Source organism: Salmo salar, chromosome ssa02 (genome assembly GCF_905237065.1).
Source record: "Salmo salar chromosome ssa02, Ssal_v3.1, whole genome shotgun sequence".
In the NCBI taxonomy this organism is placed as follows: domain Eukaryota; kingdom Metazoa; phylum Chordata; class Actinopteri; order Salmoniformes; family Salmonidae; genus Salmo; species Salmo salar.
The window spans coordinates 27187969-27209209 of NC_059443.1; the positions used below are offsets into that span (position 1 = coordinate 27187969).

At 44.6% G+C, this 21241-nt stretch overlaps 1 protein-coding gene across 4 annotated transcripts in view; it reads right to left on the reverse strand.

The window, feature by feature from the left end:
- The window catches only part of LOC106578944 (glutamate receptor ionotropic, kainate 2), a 270331-nt gene that overhangs the window by 52523 nt on the left and 196567 nt on the right, over window positions 1–21241 (reverse strand). For all 4 annotated transcript variants that reach the window (XM_045701489.1, XM_045701484.1, XM_045701495.1 and 1 more), the window contains 3 exons: window positions 20350–20573; window positions 11205–11323; window positions 8144–8361 (listed from right to left, as the gene is read on the reverse strand). In XM_045701489.1, the coding sequence (XP_045557445.1) occupies window positions 8144–8361; window positions 11205–11323; window positions 20350–20573 (561 nt within the window). The remainder of the gene's footprint in view (window positions 1–8143; window positions 8362–11204; window positions 11324–20349; window positions 20574–21241) is intronic.

Here is a 21241-nt window from a genome sequence, read left to right on the forward strand (position 1 = left end):
CTAGACCTCATGTGGCTGGAGTGTGTCAGCAGTTCCTGCAAGAGGAAGGCATTGATGCTATGGACTGGCCCGCCCGTTCCCCAGACCTGAATCCAATTGAGCACATCTGGGACATGTCTCGCTCCATCCACCAATGGTACGTTGCACCACAGACTGTCCAGGAGTTGGCGGATGCTTTAGTCCAGGTCTGGGAGGAGATCCCTCAGGAGACCATCCGCCACCTCATCAGGAGCATGCCCAGGCGTTGTAGGGAGGTCATACAGGCACGTGGAGGCCACACACACTACTGAGCCTAATTTTGACTTGTTTTAAGGACATTACATCAAAGTTGGATCAGCCTGTAGTGTGGTTTTCCACTTTAATTTTGAGTGTGACTCCAAATCCAGACCTCCATGGGTTGATAAATTGGATTTCCATTGATTATTTTTGTGTGATTTTGTTGTCAGCACATTCAACTATGTAAAGAAAAAAGTATTTAATAAGATTATTTCATTCAGATCTAGGATGTGTTATTTTAGTGTTCCCTTTATTTTTTTGAGCAGTGTATATAGAGATAACTTTATTCCATTACTCAACAATATGAAAGCAGATCTAATTAAATGGAATAATCTTCCCATAAAACTTACAGGCATGGCTGGCAAAGCGTTTGTATTTATTTTTGGAAATACCAATTACTACACTGAAGACTTTCTTAAAGTATACTGGGTCATTAAAATACTTTATACGCGCAAATACATTCATAGAACAAAAAGGAACGTTTTACATCTTAAGTCTGATGGTGGTTTTAACCTTCCAGACTTGGAATTGTATCAACTCGCTACCCAAGGCTTTTACTTGTGACATATAGTTAAGTGCACTTAAGACAAACAATCGGTACATATTAAAGGTGTTTGTGCTCATCCCCAGAATCTTTATACATGTCTATTGTCAAAGGATAAAGCTAAAGGTGCTATTAACATTTTAGGCATTTAGCAGACACTCTTATCGAGAGCGACTTACAGTAGTGAATGCATGCATTTCATACTTTTTTTTTCTATTTCAGACTGGTCCCCTGTGGGAATCGAACCCACAACCCTGGCATTGCAAACACCATGCTCTACCAACTGAGCCACATGGGACTCAGTCATAACTTCATAGTTAAGAACACTATAACATCATGGAAGAAAATGTAACGTATTCTACAAGAACCAGTACCACTTACCAAAAACACAACCTTATGGAACAATCCTTGGATAGCTTTTCAAAATGCACCGATAAATTGTTCTACATGGAAAACTAAAGGCACAGAAACCGTAAATGACTTGGTAAAAGGAAATACATTTATTTCCATGACAGAATTAAAAAGTAATTTTGGACTGAATGTAGTTTCATATCATGCAACTTAAAAGCTACATATCACCAAATGTTGATTTTAAATATTTTGGACAGCAGAGCAGCCTTGAAGGAGTATTATTTGTGCCAGAACATGATGTTCATAATGATAGGGAAGACAACCTTGCAGAGAGCCTATCCAACTGACAATCTCTTAGAAGAAAATATGAACTATTGGAACCAGGGCTTAAAAAAAACTGATGTTAGCATAAGATGGAGGGAAAGTTTGAGCATAACTAACAAAATTACAATTAACAAAAATGCATGCTTAATTCAGTATAAATTAATGAATCGAATATGAGAATTCACAAATTCTACAGCACAATGGCAGAGTCATGTCTTAAGTGTAAAACTAATAATGACTGAATAATCCATACTTTCTGGGAACGCTAGAAGGTTCCGGAAGTTGAGGGCGGAGCTACAAAGTTGGCTGTCAGAAGTAATACAATCAAACTTTTAATCCGTCTGTCTGCATATTTCAAGACATGGCATATGGGGTGTAGTAAGATACCCGACGGGTTGAACAATTCTCTTCTCACTCATCTTGAAAAAAGGTATACTAAAAACCAGGAAATCAATCTGCCATCAATAACAAAATGGAAATCTAAATGTATTATTTAAATATTGAAAGTGCTTGGGCTATGAAGAGAAACAAAATGGTGCAGTTTTAGGCCACGTGGCGAAAGTGATGCTCGAGATGGGTGTGTGCTAGTGGGTCTGGGCAGGGGGCATGTAGTTGATGTGGGTGTGTGCTAGTGGGTCTGTGCAGGGGGCATGTAGTTGATGTAGATGTGGGTCTGTGCAGGGGGCATGTTGTAGATGTGGGTGTGTGCTAGTGGGTCTGGGCAGGGGGGATGTAGTTTATGTGGGTGTGTGCTAGTGGGTCTGGGCAGGGGGATGTAGTTGATGTGGGTGTGTGCTAGTGGGTCTGGGCAGGGGGGATGTAGTTGATGTGGGTGTGTGCTAGTGGGTCTGTGCAGGGGGCATGTAGTTGATGTAGATGTGGGTCTGTGCAGGGGGACTGTTGTAGATGTGGGTGTGTGCTAATGGGTCTGGGCAGGGGGGATGTAGTTGATGGAGAAGGGGGTGTGTGCTAGTGGGTCTGTGCAGGGGGATGTAGTTTATGTAGATGTGGGTGTGTGCTAGTGGGTCTGGGCAGGGGGGATGTAGTTGATGTGGGTGTGTGCTAGTGGGTCTGTGCAGGGGGCATGTAGTTGATGTAGATGTGGGTCTGTGCAGGGGGCATGTAGTTGATGTAGATGGGGAGTGTGCTAGTGGGTCTGGGTAGGGGTGATGTAGTTGGTGGAGATGGGGGTGTGTGCTAGTGGGTCTGGGTAGGGGGGGATGTGTGCTAGTGGGTCTGGGCAGGGGGGATGTAGTTGATGGAGATGGGGTGTGTGTGCTAGTGGGTCTGGGCAGGGGGGATGTAGTTGATGGAGATGGGGGTGTGTGCTAGTGGGTCTGGGCAGGGTGATGTAGTTGATGGGGGTCTTGGTAGGGGGGATGTAGTTGATGTGGGTGTGGGTCTGGGTAGGGGGGATGTAGTTGATGGAGATGGGGGTGTGTGCTAGTGGGTCTGGGTAGGGGTGATGTAGTTGATGGAGATGGGGGTGTGTGCTAGTGGGTCTGGGTAGAGGTGATGTAGTTGAGTGTGGGTCTGGGTAGGGGGGATGTAGTTGATGGAGATGGGGGTGTGTGATAGTGGGTCTGGGTAGGGGGGATGTAGTTGATGGAGATGGGGGTGTGTGCTAGTGGGTCTGGGTAGGGGTGATGTAGTTGATGGAGATGGGGGTGTGAGTCTGGGTAGGGGGGATGTAGTTGATGGAGATGGGGGTGTGTGCAAGTGGGTCTGGGTAGGGGGGATGTAGTTGATGGAGATGGGGGTGTGTGCTAGTGGGTCTTGGTAGGGGGGATGTGTGCTAGTTGGTCTGGGTAGGGGGGATGTAGTTGATGGGGGTGTGGGTCTGGGTAGGGGGGATGTAGTTGATGGAGATGGGGGTGTGTGCTAGTGGGTCTTGGTAGGGGGGATGTAGTTGGTGGAGATGGGTGTGGGTCTGGGTAGGGGGATGTAGTTGATGGAGATGGGGGTGTGTGCTAGTGGGTCTGGGTAGGGGGGATGTAGTTGATGGAGATGGGGGTGTGTGCTAGTGGGTCTGGGTAGGGGGGGATATAGTTGGTGGATATGGGTGTGGGTCTGGGTAGGGGGGATGTAGTTGATGGAGATGGGGGTGTGTGCTAGTGGGTCTGGGTAGGGGGATGTAGTTGATGGAGATGGGTGTGTGCTAGTGGGTCTTGGTAGGGGGGGATGTAGTTGATGGAGATGGGGGTGTGTGCTAGTGGGTCTGGGTAGGGGTGGTGTAGTTGATGGGGGTCTGGGTAGGGGGATGTAGTTGATGGAGATGTGGGTCTGAGCAGGGGGGATGTAGTTGATGGAGATGGGGGTGTGTGCTAGTGGGTCTGGGCAGGGGGGATGTAGTTGATGGAGATGGGGGTGTGTGCTAGTGGGTCTGGGTAGGGGTGATGTGGTCTGGGTAGGGGGGATGTAGTTGATGGAGATGGGGGTGTGTGCTAGTGGGTCTGGGTAGGGGTGATGTGGTCTGGGTAGGGGGGATGTAGTTGATGGAGATGGGGGTGTGTGATAGTGGCTCTGGGTAGGGGGATGAGGTTGTTTGTATGATGCTGTTGTTTGAATGTGTGTGTTTTTTATTGTTTTTAAACGAAAATAATCTTAAATATATATTTTTAAAAGCAATAAGGACACACGATGCCTGTCTGAATGTCTACAGTATGGAGAACAACGCTGAATTTATGAGGACTCAATCATTTTGGTCAAAACATCCAATCAATCAATCAAACAGTAACCTACAGTGAGGGGGAAAAAGTATTTGATCCCTTGCTGATTTTGTACGTTTGCCCACTGACAAAGAAATGATCAGTCTATCATTTTGATGGTAGGTTTATTTGAACAGTGAGAGACAGAATAACAAAAATATCCAGAAAAACGCATGTCAAAAATGTTACAAATTGATTTGCATTTTAATGAGGGAAATAAGTATTTGACCCCCTCTCAATCAGAAAGATTTCTGGCTCCCAGGTGTCTTGTATACAGGTAACGAGCTGAGATTAGGAGCACACTCTTAAAGGGAGTGCTTGGAATGGTGTATAAAAGTGTATAAAAGACACCTGTCCACAGAAGCAATCAATCAGATTCCAAACTCTCCACCATGGCCAAGACCAAAGAGCTCTCCAAGGATGTCAGGGACAAGATTGTAGACCTACAAGGCTGGAATGGGTTACAAGACCATCGCCAAGCAGCTTGGTAGAAGGTGACAACAGTTGGTGCGATTATTCACAAATGGAACATTTTTATTTTATTTTACCAGGTAAATTGACTGAGAACACATTCTCATTTACTGCAACGACCTGGGGAATAGTTTCAGGAGAGAGGAGGGGGATGAATGAGCCAATTGTAAGCTGGGGATGATTAGGTGGCCGTGATGGTATGCGGGCCAGATTGGGAATTTAGCCAGGACACCGGGGTTAACACCCCTACTCTTACAATAAGTGCAATGGGATCTTTAATGACCTCAGAGAGTCAGGACACTCGTTTAACGTCCCATCCAAAAGACTGCACCCTACTCAGGGCAGTGGGATATTTTTTAGACCAGAGGAAAGAGTGCCTCCTACTGGCCCTCCGACACCACTTCCAGCAGCATCTGGTCTCCCATCCAGGACCAACCCTGCTTAGCTTCAGAAGCAAGCCTGACAGTTTTAACACTGCTATCTCCCTCGGCCTGGGGCTCCATGCAAGATCTCACCTCGTGGAGTTGCAATGATCATGAGAACGGTGAGGAATAAGCCCAGAACTACACGGGAGGATCTTGTCAATGATCTCAAGGCAGCTGGGACCACAGTCACCAAGAAAACAATTGGTAACACACTACGCCGTGAAGGACTGAAATCCTGCAGCGCCCGCAAGGTCCCCCTGCTCAAGGAACCATATATACATGCCCATCTGAAGTTTGCCAATGAACATCTGAATGATTCAGAGGACAACTGGGTGAAAGTGTTGTGGTCAGATGAGACCAAAATGGCGCTCTTTGGCATCAACTCAACTCGCCGTGTTTGGAGGAGGAGGAATGCTGCCTATGACCCCAAGAAAACCATCCCCACCGTCAAACATGGAGGTGGAAACATTAAGCTATGGGGGTGTTTTTCTGCTAAGGGGACAGGACAACTTCACCACATCAAAGGGACGATGGACGGGGCCATGTACCGTCAAATCTTGGGTGAGAACCTCCTTCCCTCAGCCGGGGCATTGAAAATGGGTCGTGGATGGGTATTCCAGCATGACAATGACCCAAAACACATGGCCAAGGCAACAAAGGAGTGGCTCAAGATGAAGCACATTATGGTCCTGGAGTGGCCTAGCCAGTCTCCAGACCTTAATCCCATAGAAAATCTGTGGAGGGAGCTGAAGGTTCGAGTTGCCAAACGTCAGCCTCGAAACCTTAATGACTTGGAGAAGATCTGCAAAGAGGAGTGGGACAAAATCCCTCCTGAGATGTGTGCAAACCTGGTGGCCAACTACAAGAAAGGTCTGACCTCTGTGATTGCCAACAAGGGTTTTGCCACCAAGTACTAAGTCATGTTTTGCAGAGGGGTAAAATACTTATTTCCCTCATTAAAATGCAAATCATTTTATAACATTTCTGACATGTGTTTTTCTGGATTTGTTTTGTTGTTATTCTGTCTCTCACTGTTCAAATAAACCTACCATTAAAATTATAGACTGATCATTTCTTTGTCAGTGGGAAAACGTACAAAATCAGCAGGGGATCAAGTACTTTTTTCCCCCACTGTAGGTCTATGAGGGGACAATAGAATCATGCCTTTCAGAGAAATGGTCATTCAGTCGGCTCCTCTACATCTGTAGATAGAATCCATCTGATGACCAGATGACTAAAATTCACACAGTGAAAGAGATTAATTGACCTCCTGTGCCATCCTTCTGAACACACATGGGTGGTAAACAAGAAAAGAGAGAAACAGAGTGACGCACAAGCTAAAATCTGAAATATTTTGGATGTTGGCAACAAACAAAAATGTAATTGAAAAATTATTAAAGCACAACAAAGTATTGTTAAAATCAAATTGTATTTGCCCATGCGCTGAATACAACAGGTGTAAACATTTCACTGTAAGGTCTACACCTGTTGTGTTCGGCGCATGTGACAAATACAATTGGATTTGATTTGAACAATACTTTGCTTTGTTTTAATAATTTTTCAATTACATTTTTCTTTGTAATTGTTGCAATGGGATGTCAGCATAAGTAAAATTCTTCACCAGAACAAACTGTCTGTGCTCCCTCATGCCAACTTGTTTTCAGTAATTTGTTACGGAATGGTAAAAATACTGTTTAAAGCTTCGCTGTCACCGTGCCATATTAGCTACAGTAATTAACTGGTGTGTGTGTGTGTGTGTGTGTGTGTGTGTGTGTGTGTGTGTGTGTGTGTGTGTGTGTGTGTGTGTGTGTGTGTGTGTGTGTGTGTGTGTGTGTGTGTGTGTGTGTGTGTGTGTGTGTGTGCGTGCACACAAATGTGTATATCTGTTAAAGAGAGAGTGAGTATGCATGTGTTTTCATGTGTGTTTGTCTTTTGAGAATGTGTTCACATACCACACACAAAGGTGATAGAAATGAAGTGTGAAAATAAAGAAACACCAGAAGCCATAAAGATCCATGGCAGCAGTCTGAGAGAGACAGATTTTCCCTCCATCTGGCATAGAGCTGTCCGTGCATCGCGGCGGTGTGGATATACGATACGAGAGACAAACAGTGCAGAATAATCAGAGAGACACAGCAGGGAGATCTTGTGCATAGAGAATACTGTAGAATACCCTAAAACACTGCTGGCTTAATAAGATACCCTTGATATGCTGCAGTGATTCCACATGATCAACCACTGAGGGGATTGGAGAGGAGAGAGCTGGCAAGAATGAACGTATAGAAAGGCTATACTTTATTATAAACCGGTAGGTTCGAGTCCTGAATGCTGATTGGCTGAAAGCCATGGTATCTCAGACATTATACCACGGGTATGACAAAACATTTATTTTTACTGTTATAATTACGTTGGTAAATAGTTTATAATAGCAATAAGGCACCTCGGGCTTTGTTATATATGGCCAATATACCACAGCTAATGGCTGTATCCAGGCACCAGGCACTCCGCATTGCATCATGCTAAGAACAGCGCTTAGCCGTGGTATATTGGCCATATACCAAACCTCCTCGGGCCTTATTGCTTAAATATACAGTACTGTAGCTGTAAAACACGCTGCCGCCAATTTCACAGGCAGCACGAAATACAGCTGTAACCCAACTACGTTCAAATCTTTATTCCGGAACACTCCATTCTATTGTCCTGGGAATATCTAGCTGTCACAGATTTACTGTGGACGTAACAGCTATGTATGGCTTTACAGTTGAACTAGAGTTCTACAGATTCATCTGAGCTCTTCGACAATTTATTTACCAATTGATTTGTCTTTTCCTTACATGTCATTACATCTGAAATGCATTTACATTTGCCTCTATTCTCTAACCATGTGTCCTTTAGTGGTGCAACACTGTATGATTTGGTCGACCGATTTGATGTATCCTCGTACAGTAGATGGACAAATACATGGAGTGATTGCTTGATGGACTGGCTGATAGATGAATAGACTGATAGATGGACAGTAGGGCTCCATGCCGTATGTGACCCACCTTGAAGAAGGTCATGGTGGATCCCTCCTCCACCACTCCATACTCTATCCTGGTCTGCTTGGCCAGGTCGTCAGCTGAGTCGATGGGCGACTCCATCCTCTCCACAGTGAGGAAGGCAGCCAGGTTGGCCGTGTAGGAGGAGATGATTATCAGGGTGAAGAACCACCAGATGCCTCCTACGATCCTGGTGGACAGGGCTTTGGGCATTAACTCAGAGCCTGGTCGGGGGTGAGAGGAGAGGAGCAGAGAGAGGGGTCAGCCCTGGCAGGGTCCTGGAGCCAAGAGGAGAGACCCAGTAGCAACCACCAGAGGACCAGGGCCAGCCCAGACCTCGGCATCCCACCGGGTCACAGACAACATGCACACACACTCGCACACACGCACAAACGCACATACACAAACACACACACCCTGGGCATCTAGGGCGGCAGTGCATGGTTGGCCCTGTGATGCGCATCCGGCCACATGGTGGCAGTTTGAATCAGGCTTTTACTATGTGATCTGGCTGCATATTATTTTAGAATTCACTCACACTGGAGCAAACTGTTGATTCACCAAAGCTTCTCCTCTTTTGAGGTGCTTCGTCTGAAATCATTTAATCAAAATCCCTAGATGGTTGATTTACATTTGACTCAAAATGTCTGCATGTAGATGGTTAGTTTCCAGGCTATATGCTGTTCAGAACTTTTGCCTTTTAGTGTGTTCTTGAGGAGGGGTCTGTGTGGGTGGGTGGAGTGAGGTCTTCCTCTGGGGGCGTTGATTGAGGTCTGACTGGGCAGCGAGAAGATCATTCTCCTCAAGTAGCTCAAGGCAATTTAAAGCTGCGATCTCGCACATTCACTCAAAGGCGATGAACTGTGGGAAAGATAGGAGCATAAGAACTCCACTTCTCTCCTTAGGTGAGACAATCTCCCACTCATCTCACTCTGCCTCTGCAGTGCCTCTTATAACTTTCTCCCAGTCCGGGCAGTGAGCCGTCACTCAGGAAGAAATATGGTGAGAGAAAAGAGACCTGACAGCCTCGTCCAGTAACATCTGAATTCATGCCCAAAGCCCTGTCCACCAGAGAAAGAGAGAGAGAGCACTGTGGAGGGGAACAAAGAGAGACACACTGCACTCAACCCGCTCCGCACATCCACCCTCGCATCCTCTCAACCCCCACTCTCACATGTCTCTTCCCATATCTCCTCTCACTCTCCCTGATTCTCCTCACCCCCCCCCCACCAGCCAGACAGACAGTGTAACATGATTCAACAACCACACCATCATTACCCAGGATGCCTTGCAGCCGGCACTGCTCATTGGTCAAAGCACTCAAATTAGGAAAAAAAGACACAGCAAGACACATGACATGACCAGGAAAAAACAGAGACAGCTTTGTGTTCAGTGGAACAACACTGTATACCAACTCAGTGGCCTTACCTCGTTGAGGCCATTCAATACAATGCTTCTGACTGCCCTGGAGCGGAGCGCGTCAGAGCCAAAGCAACTGAACCTGGTTGGGGCTGACTGTCATGTACCCAAGGTAACGTCATGTCCAAACTGCACATCCCACAGTTTTCTGGGGGCGGGGCCAAGCCGCGGGAGCAGGGGAGCCTCTCTACAGTGTAGGCCAGCGTGGTCGTCACAGAGACACCATGCAGGCAGGCACAGTGTGCTCCTCTGTCTCAGTCTCGTCCTCCAAAACCCTTCTGCCCTACAGCCACATCTTCTCAACTACAGGACGTAACACTGTTACATTGACAGGTACAGTATATTCTACAGCATACTTTACTACATCAGATACCCTTGACACACTTATGAAAACATTCCAGCAAGCTCTAGAATATCCATTACACATTTAACATGGCCCATACAGAAGCTAAAATGTCTCAAGCCATGATGCATCTTTAACCTGGGCAATATGTAGAATTGCCTAACACAAATACAGAGGGCAAAAACCTACCCAAATGGGTAACTTCATTATACCCACCTGCACAAGGTGGATTAGAGTCCCAAGACTTCTAACCGTAACATTTGTCAATTTCAATTTGTAATCTTTTCTTAAAACTTACTCTTACAAATCACAGTATACAATTCTACAACGATTATACCTGCAAAAGAATCACTCAATCAACTTCATTTAAATTAAGGCTTGCATGCTAACTCATTGCATGCAACCAGCCAAAAACAACGGCCAGGAAAAAAAAATTCTCCAAAAGATTCATATCTGGGCAGAACTTTGCTTAGGAAAGTCAGTCCCCTCTATCTTCCATTCCATGGTCCAGATCAGATGCAGGGCAGACCCAGGCTGTTTTAACCATGCTGCAGACCTTACTGTCATCATCACTACCTTAACTAACACAACTTTCAAATATGTTGCATTACTCAGGGAAGGTAAAAAAATATGTATTACAAAATGCAACATATCTCATCTTGGCATGCAGTCTCAGTCGATATTACAAGTCTAAATGAAATCATTCCATTTCATTTCATGTGATGCCGTACTGCAGTTCCTTTTGTTTTGTTTTGCTTTTCTCAATCTAAAGACGCAGACACTAGTTGAGAAGATATGGCATCGGTTTGGCAGAAGGAAACAAAACCAGACTGAGGCAGGCTAAGAGACAGTACACTGTTTTAACTCTCATTCTCATTCTCTCAACTCTCTCTGCACCTAGCTCTTTACCTTCTGGCACTTATAGGACTTACCTGTTCTGGAACCTGTGGGGAAGGGAGGGAGGCAGGTGGGGTGGGGTTGGGGACAGAGGAGGGGTACAGTAGATGGGAGATAGGAGAGGGTGGGAGATCATGCAGGAACAGGGAGGAAAACGCTTGGCTATCCTATCCTATCCTCATTCACCAATCAATCAATCACGCTCATCATTCACAATCTCAAGATCCCATCCTGCCAATCCACACAATACTGTGGACAGACAGATGCAACCAAACCAGTCAGACAGTCCGCTTCCAGCTACATGCACAGAGGCCCCCATGCATGGTCGTGGGCCTGGTTAAGAGCAAGTTTGTACCCCCAGGAAAATAGTGGGATGTGTGCTAAAGGGGGGCAGGCAGAGGCGTCTACCTTGCTGCATGAGAGCTCCAACTCCGAACCAGAAACTATTTAGCAGGGTGAAATTGTTTTCCACTACATCTGAGTCGGGGTTGCAGGGGTGGGGGTTATACCACTCGTAGGGACTAAACCTGTGGCAATCGACAGAGAACACACACATACACACGTTTATTTCACTTGTGTTCAGCACTAATAGAACAGACAGACAGTGTTACAGACCAATACTGGCTTGGCTTGGCCTACCTGGAGAGATAGGGAAGAGAAACAAAAGTTAGTCATTGATCACAACAACAATATGTGATACATTTGCATCTTCATATTGGGAAAATATACCTCATATATTGACCTACAAGGTAATGCTAGAAACTGTTATTGTACTCTAATATAATTTAGTTGTTGTTAGGACAATTAATCAATTAGAGCGTAACATGTCAGTTAAACGAACAAAAGCTCACAAACAACAAGATGACGTTCAACATCACTTTATATGTCACTCAGGTCTGCTTTGTTATTATCTCTTCAACTGTATCATCTCAACTAGACGACAGATGAAGTATTTAAACAGCCCTTGGGACTGTGGAACGTCTTCTCACCACTTGTCAGCCCAAAACACACTGCTCATGTTGACATGCTCATATCAAAGGCACATTACTCCAGAATTTAATCGATGGGATCAGAAAATAATTGAAATGTCACTTGAGAAAAGCACTAATAATCCTTATAATCTACAGATGGCATTAACATTCAACACATCAAATAGTTCATTCCCATCCTGTCTGTCTGCCTGACTACCTGTCTGCCTGCCTGACTACCTGTCTGCTTGACTGTCTGCCTGTCTGCCTGCCTGTCTGCCTGCCTGCCTGACTGCCTGTCTGTCTGCCTGCCTGCCTGCCTGCCTGTGTCTGTCTGTCTGTCTGTCTGCCTGCTTGTCTGCCTGTCTGTCTGACTGCCTGCCTGCCTGCCTGTCTGTCTGTCTGTCTGACTGCTTGTCTGCCTGCTTGTCTGCCTGCCTGTCTGACTGCCTGCCTGCCTGTCTGCCTGTGCTGTGCGGTACTCACTCCCACTCATTCCGCTCTGCTCCAACTTCAGCTCAGCTCACTCCTCAAGCAAAGAGATTCCCCATTTATTCACGTTAAATAAAAGTGACATTACATTAGTAAAGGTTGATTGGGCTACAATTAAGCATCCCGACCCCATTTGGTTTGTGCTGTAGTTGTGGAATTGTAGGAGCAATATCTTAAGCCAAGCCTCTTTTTTTCCCTGGTTGAAGTATATGACTAATCGAATTGAATAGTCGATGGATGTATTCTGTGGACTTGACTCTCTATAAACGTTTAAATTACCCAAATTCCACAATAATATCCAATGGGAAAAAAAATCTGATTTTGCATAAAAATAAAAATAATTAAACAGTAGACAATCCAGCATGGTTACCTGTCAGGTTGGTATCATTTCTTTTTCTTGGTGGGTTAGATATTTTAAAAAATATTTTTTATTTCACCTTTATTTAACCAGGTAGGCAAGTTGAGAACAAGTTCTCATTTACAATTGAGACCTGGCCAAGATAAAGCAAAGCAGTTCGACACATACAACAACACAGTTACACATGGAGTAAAACAAACATGCAGTCAATAATACAGTAGAAAAATAAGTCTATATACAATGTGAGCAAATGAGGTGAGATAAGGGAGGTAAAGGCAAAAAAGGCCATGGTGGCAAAGTAAATACAATATAGCAAGTAAAACACTGGAATGGTAGATTTGCAGTGGAAGAAAGTGTAAAGTAGAAATAATGGGGTGCAAAGGAGCAAAATAAATAAATAAATAAATGAATACAGTAGGGGAAGAGGTAGTTGCATGGGCTAAATTATAGATGGGCTATGTACAGGTGCAGTGATCTGTGAGCTGCTCTGACAGCTGGTGCTTAAAGCTAGTGAGGGAGATAAGTTTTTCCAGTTTCAGAGATTTTTGTAGTTCGTTCCAGTCATTGGCAGCAGAGAACTGGAAGGAGAGATGGCCAAAGGAGGAATTGGCTTTGGGGGTGACCAGAGAGATATACCTGCTGGAGCACGTGCTACAGGTGGGTGCTGCTATGGTGACCAGTGAGCGGAGATAAGGGGGGACTTTACCTAGCAGGGTCTTGTAGATGACCTGGAGCCAGTGGGTTTGGCGACGAGTATGAAGCCAACCAACGAGAGCGTACAGGTCGCAGTGGTGGGTAGTATATGGGGCTTTGGTGACAAAACGGATGGCACTGTGATAGACTGCATCCAGTTTATTGAGTAGTGTATCGGAGGCTATTTTGCAAATGACATCGCCGAAGTCGAGGATCGGTAGGATGGTCAGTTTTACGAGGGTATGTTTGGCAGCATGAGTGAAGGATGCTTTGTTGTGAAATAGGAAGCTAATTCTAGATTTAACTTTGGATTGGAGATGTTTGATGTGAGTCTGGAAGGAGAGCTTACAGTCTAACCAGACACCTAGGTATTTGTAGTTGTCCACATATTCTAAGTCAGAACCGTCCAGAGTAGTGATGCTGGACGGGCGGGCAGCTGCAGGCAGCGATCGGTTGAAGAGCATGCATTTAGTTTTACTTGTATTTAAGAGCAGTTGGAGGCCACGGAAGGAGAGTTGTATGGCATTAAAGCTCATCTGGAGGGTTGTTAACACAGTGTCCAAAGAAGGGCCAGAAGTATACAGAATGGTGTCGTCTGCGTAGAGGTGGATCAGAGACTCACCAGCAGCAAGAGCGGCATCATTGATGTATACAGAGAAAAGAGTTGGCCCAAGAATTGAACCCTGTGGCACCCCCATAGAGACTACCAGAGGCCCAGACAACAGGCCATCCGATTTGACACATTGAACTCTATCAGAGAAGTAGTTGGTGAACCAGGCGAGGCAATCATTTGAGAAACCAAGGCTATTGAGTCTGCCGATGAGGATGTGGTGATTGACAGAGTCGAAAGCCTTGGCCAGGTTACTGAAAACGGCAGCACAGTATTGTTTCTTATCGATGGCTGTTACGATATAATTTAGGACCTTGACCATGGCTGAGGTGCACCCATGACCAGCTCTGAAACCAGATTGCATAGCGGAGAAGGTGTGGTGGGATTTGAAATGGTCGGTAATCTGTTTGTTGACTTGGCTTTCGAAGACCTTAGAAAGGAAGGGTAGGATAGATATAGGTCTGTAGCAGTTTGGGTCAAGAGTGTCCCCTCCTTTGAAGAGGGGGATGACAGCAGCTGCTTTCCAAGCTTTTGGAATCTCAGACGACACGAAAGAGAGGTTGAACAGGCTAGTAATAGGGGTTGCAACAATTTCGGCAGATCATTTTAGAAAGAAAGTGTCCAGATTGTCTAGCCCGGCTGATTTGTAGGGGTCCAGATTTTGCAGCTCTTTCTGAACATCAGCTGACTGGATTTGGGAGAAGGAGAAATGGGGAAGGCTTTGGCGAGTAGCTGTGGGGGGTGCAGTGCTGTTGACCGCGGTAGGGGTAGCCAGGTTGAAAGCATGGCGAGCCGTAGAAAAATGCTAATTGAAATTCTCAATTATAGTGGATTTATCAGAGGTGACAATAGTTTCCTATCCTCAGTGCAGTGGGCAGCTGGGAGAAGGTGTTCTTATTCTCCATGGACTTTAGTGTCCCAGAACGTTTTTGACTTTGTGTTGCAGGAAGCAAATTTCTGCTTGAAAAAGCTAGCCTTGGCTTTTCTAACTGCCTGTGTATATTGGTTTCTAACTTCCCTGAAAATTTGCACATCACGGGGGCTGTTCGATGCTAATGCAGAACGCCACAGGATGTTTTTGTGTTGGTTAAGGGCAGTCAGGTCTGGAGAGAACCAAGGGTTATATCTGTTCCTGGTTCTAAATTTCTTGAATGGGGCATGCTTATTTAAGATGGTGAGGAAGGCATTTAAAAAAAAAATAACCAGGCATCCTCTATTGACGGGATGAGGTCAATATCCTTCCAGGATACCCGGGCTAGGTCGATTAGATATAAAATATAAAGTTATATATTGGTGACAGCTATATATTGCTACATATTGGTGATAGCATTAAGACATATTACAGTATTGATAATATGACAGCATCAGAACATGCACCATGTCATGAATAATGGGCTTGGCCATTGTAATGTGGTTAGTGCACGCTCCCTATCCCCCATGTCACACTTGAGGGAGTATTCTAGTCCAGCTCCAAGACCGCCGAATGTCCTTTAGATCCCACCATTCCTTGCTTTAACACAATCCTTGGCCCTAAATCAATCTGTCTACTCAATTTGCCCCAGATTTGCTTGCTTGTCAGTTTGCAATTCCAAATTGAGTTCATGTGAACTGTGACCTTGGCAAGACGTATGTGACTAGTGACTGGTGCCCCCGGCTGGACCCCCTTAGTGGAGATCTCTCTGAGAAAAGCCAATTACCACACGCCAGGAACACGGATGAGAACACGGATGAGCCAGCTTGTCATCCTACATTTGTAGCTGGCCTGAGGAGAGAGTTGGGTAAGAGGCAGGGAGTTACTTCACCGCGGTGGGAATATTAAAACATTCCCATTGCCGTACGAGGAGAACCACTTGCAGCAGCTTAACCTGCCTCTGAAGGTGGCGCTGCCCGGCCACTCCGTCGGCCCCAGCCCGTTCAGTTAGCTGTCACTTTGATCCAATTACACCGCCCTTACGTTATCTCAGGTCATAGAGCTGCAGAGGGAGAAACTTTGAGTAAGGTCACCGCTGAGCGGAGAGGGAGGAAGAGGGAGGGAGAGACAGAGAGAGAGACATAACCACAAACGGGCGGGAGGGTGGAAGGCAGACAGGCAGGCAAGAAGGGAACTCAGCAGCAGAGAAGAAACAATGGCAGGCTTTTATCATTTTATAGGGTCATCCTGCTGAAAACTTAACAGATGATACGCCTGATAACACCAATGTCAGGGGAGAAGAATCAACACAGAGTGAGCGCTAGAAAGAGGCTGTTGCTGGTCTAGTCTCTTCAATTCTAAATGACTGGGGAAAAGACATGGCTATATATCTCTATAGGCTTTATATGAACTTTCCAAGCAATCAACAGCGTTTGAATGGGGCTGTTGCCATAGACTATTCCATACGGCTTGAAAAAATAAATGTATATATGTCTATCTATACAAAAACCTTGCAACCAATCAGAAAAGCTCAGTCAAATGCTGCTGTTTGCTTCTATTTCCAGGATGATAAAAAATCTATATCTGTAGTGTAGCATTGAGAGGCCGACAAATTGTTTTACATGGGGCTTTTGAAAGCATACGGAGACTCTCATTGTAGTAATGGAGGAGAAATGCAGAAGAGTCTAATAGAAACTCCATTACATCTGTTCCCCCTCTACAAATGTAGAATAAGGGATGGGAAATGTGCCTGTTACACGAGCATGTTGTAACATGTTGCAGTTAACGAAGCAGACGGTGTTAGACTGTGTATTGAACATATGATACACTCTGTTTCACAGTAACACAAACGAAGGAGAGACTGTGCTATATTGAGGCAGTCTTCTATCCACCAAGAATGTGACAACAGGATGTAACAATAGTAGGAGACTACATCATTAAAAGATTGGCCGACAGAAAGAGAGAGAATCCTGCATAAATGTTTGGATAAATTGTTGACGATGAGAGAGCTCATTTGCTCCTCTGCAAGTTTTTATCTTTTTACATTTCATTTGATAAGGAGGAGGCAGGAAATTAGATTCCCCCAAACTGTAACAAGGCGATAAAGCACAGAGATGGTGTGGAGGTGGTGGGATGTACGATAGAGGCTGTTTCAGATGTTTCATTTCATCACCTACATAACAAAGGAAGAAGGAACAGCGTAGGAAAGATATTAGAGGAAAACAACAACAATAACGCCTACCACAACAACAACACCACCTAACACAACAACAACAACAACAGCTGGTGATATAAGTGTAACTTATTAAATCATGTAAATACAGTACTGTTGTGGTTTTCCCACTGTATCCTGACAGTGTTTCTAAATATGGCATGTAGATCAATTTGCCTACGGGAAGCCTAAACCAGTCCTTATAATGTCACCATACAGTACACACACACACACACACAGTAGCATAAACCCCCTCACACATACAAAACACACACACAAGCATACATAGATAAAATGTGTACACACACTATATATATATATATATATACATACAGTTAGCTTAGTTACCTTTCCAGAGAACGACTGAGGTTTGTGCAACTACACTGTACATGCATGCTACTGAATGTCCTACCATGCCTAGTGTCTAAACAGAGTGAAAGGGATATTTTAACACTTACCCAACAACACTTACTTACTGTGATCATTTAAAAAGATAGGTGCATATTCTGAACCAACTTAGATGACAGTTGCAGCGTTTTATTCTCTTGTGTGATCATATCGCCAGTAACACTGGAAAACACACGTGTATTAACTGTAAAACTATTGGATGTACAAGTCAAAGAGTTTACGCTCCCCCAAGAGTTTTACAGTTAACATCAACTCTTCTTTGTCTTCTTCTCCAGCGTGCCTCAAACGCCGGCCCTAGTCAGGTGAGAGCAGCCAGATCAAGGGGAGAGATACAAGACCATGGTACTTGTCTATGGAGCAGCAAGAGGAACTGCCCCTCTCCACTTTCAGGCTCTGATGATCAAATGCTACACCCCAAACTGAGTACTCCATTCCCCCCCCCCCCCCCCCCACACACACCAAAAAGCATTTTGTGAACTAACACTGGTACTTCACTTTTTTCCCTCTTACTAGCTCTGACTTTGCTATTTTATCGAATAAAAGAGTACTTACTATGACTGTGATATGTAGTTGTCCCACCTAGCTATCTTAAGATGAACACAATAACTGTAAGTCACTCTGGATAAGAGCGTCTGCTAAATTACTAAAATGTTAAATGTGAAAATGTCAAACTCTGCCCTACTTTCCCATGCCTGAGAACTAAGCCTGAACAAAGAAAACAAAAGATACACAACTACTACCCACTTAAAACATACATTGCTTAGCATTACACCATCCACAATGCCATTGCTCTTATTTCAATAATAATATCCAGCCTCTAAGATGAAAATATAAGAATGAAATGTACTACTATTGGTCAAAAATCATACTAACCAATATGATATCCATCAATATAAAATGTCAACACGAAACAGTTTATCACATGTAAAAGCTGAATCACATTTAAATCTTCTACACTACATCATGATTGAATATTTCAATAAAATGTTAGCGTTCTCTGTAAACGTTATGCTAAAGTTCCTACAGGACTGGCCCTATTCTCCACCAGTGGACCAGTGACTGCATCTGAAATGGCACCCTATTCCTTATATAGTGCACTTCTTTTGACCAGAGCCCCATGGGCCCAGACCAAAAGTAGTGCATTATATAGGAAATATGGTGCCATTTCGGACACAGACAGTTAGTAGGTATCAGAGGGCTATGCTGACCCAACGTGTGCACAGGGTCAGATGCTGATAACTAGCCAATCAACTAATCCTGATGAGTTTAGCAACACACACACCAGCTGACCTCAAGATCTAACACACACCAGCTGACCTCAAGATCTAACACACACCAGCTGACCTCAAGATCTAACACACACCAGCTTACCTTAAGATCTAACACACACCAGCTGACCTCAAGATCTAACACACACCAGCTGACCTCAAGATCTAACACACACCAGCTGACCTCAAGATCTAACACACACCAGCTGACCTCAAGATCTAACACACACCAGCTGACCTCGACTCCTGACAACAAACATAAAATCCTCACTCTTCATACCCTCTCTTCAGTTCTCCAATAATCCTACAAAAACCCAGACTCTCTCTATACCGGACAAACAAGTGATCAACCTTACAAATGCAAATGATCAAGCTTTTAAAATTTTCAGCCACCTCTGTCCTTTTTTTAAGTCCCTGTCAAAACTAGCAGGTTCTTACTGTGCTGATATTATTCCAATGTAGATTCTATGACCCGGTATGTTTGAGGCAAGGTGGAGAAAAAAACAGATAAGAAAAGACAGTAGTGACTTTGAGACACTGGAGACAACAGGGAAAAGGGGGGCAGCAGCTGTTCACACCAACGAGCACACACATACATACACACATACAGTACCAGTCAAATGTTTGGACACACCTACTGTACTCATTCAAGGGTTTTTCTTTATTTTATATATATCGATATAATGGAGTGTTTCATCAGATGACCTGGCCTCCACAAGCACCCGACCTCAACCCAACTGAGATGGTTTTGGATGAGTGAAGGAAAAGCAGCCAACAAATGCTCAGCATAAGTTGGAAAAGCATTCCAGGTGAAGCTGGTTGAGAGAATGCCAAGAGTGTGCAAAGCTGTCATCAAGGCAAAGGGTGGCTACTTTGAAGAACCTCAAATATAAAATATATTTTGATTTGTTTAACACTTTTTTGGTTACTACATGATTCCATATGTGTTATTTCATAGTGTTGATGTCTTCACTATGTAGAAAATAGTAAAAATAAAGAAAAACACTGGAATGAGTAGGTGTGTCCAAACTTTTGACTGGTACCATACATACACAAATATCGCACACACAGTCCTGAAACGGCTGGTTTAACTTCTCTGATCGTAAGGTTGGTGTTTGTGTGCATTATCTCCTGAGCAGCAGATAGTTGTGGTAGACCAGGGAACAGCAGTGATGTGTCGAGACACAGAGACTGCCTAGGAATCACTTAACAGCAGCTGCCTGCTGCCTCTCTAGAGCAGCCTGCCGATAGGGAAAACTCAGCCCTCCCTCCATTATACTGGGAGAGAAGGCTGAAAAGGAACCATAGGGAACTGTCTTTGTGTGCTGGAAAATCTACTTTCCTCAGATATATAGACTTTTATCTGTGTACCTTTTTCTTCAAAGTTGGTTGCATTATTAAAAGTCTGAGTGAATGTGTTTATGAGCTTTTCAGTATGGGGCTATAAAGTCTGTGTCATCTGAGTAAGTAGGTGACGATAAACTATCAGATATTGTCCACTTAGTGTCAAGATCGTAACATAATCACCAAGAGATTATCCTGTTAGTCAGATGGAGCAAGGTTAAATAATTAAGACGTTAGCATATAATAGTGTGTGAATGAATTTTAGGTGATCACTGGAACTGACATGTTACCTGGCTATGACAAACAGCACACAACTGACACCCAAGTAAGCCAGCAGAATATACATCCAGATATCGGGTGAGAGGGGGTTGAGAAAGGAGAAGACCCCAGGGTTGGTTCCGTTGGGCTTGCGGTAGAGGATACTTATCCCCAGTGTCATGAAGGGCTTGGAGAAGTCGATGACCTTCTCCCTCACGTAGGTGATGGCCAGGGGAGCCACTGCCAGATCAGCTTTCTGTCAACAGACAACATAAAAGGGAAGAGGGATAGGCTGTAAATCAGGGGCGCAGGAAGCGTTTAGAGCCAATCAAATTAAGAAAACAGGGCCTTTACACATCACAGAGTCTGTCCCACGGCACTTAGGAGGAAATTTAGAGCCCTTCTAGCTCTTGCTCTCTCTCTCCCTCTCGCTCCCTCCCTCTCCCCCCTCTCTCTCTCCCTCTCTCTCCCTCTCTCTCTCTCCCTCCCATTCCGTCTCTCTCTCCCTCTCCTCTCTCTCTCTCTCCCTCTCGCTTGCTCCTCCACACACTCTCTCCCTCACAACCCCCCTCCCTTTTTATATGCTCTTTCTATCCTTCCATCTCACATACATCCTTTCCTTGTCTGACGTTGAACCTAAAATAAGGCAACCCCCCCTCCCTCTACCCCAGAGGTTGGATGGTCCTATCGACCACAGTCACTAGGGCAGAGGAGTGTCTGGGTGGAGGAGGGAGGGCGTGAGCGATGGAAGAAATTGTTCCCAGAAAACAAGATAACGTTCAACCATTGCCATACTCATAAGAACACAGACATCTACATGTTATATTGTGTCTCTAATCAGAGAGGATCATATTTAGTTGTTCTTTCATAATAACCCTATTTCTTCACAACACTGAATCAGGGGTTCTACTTTTTTATCTACAT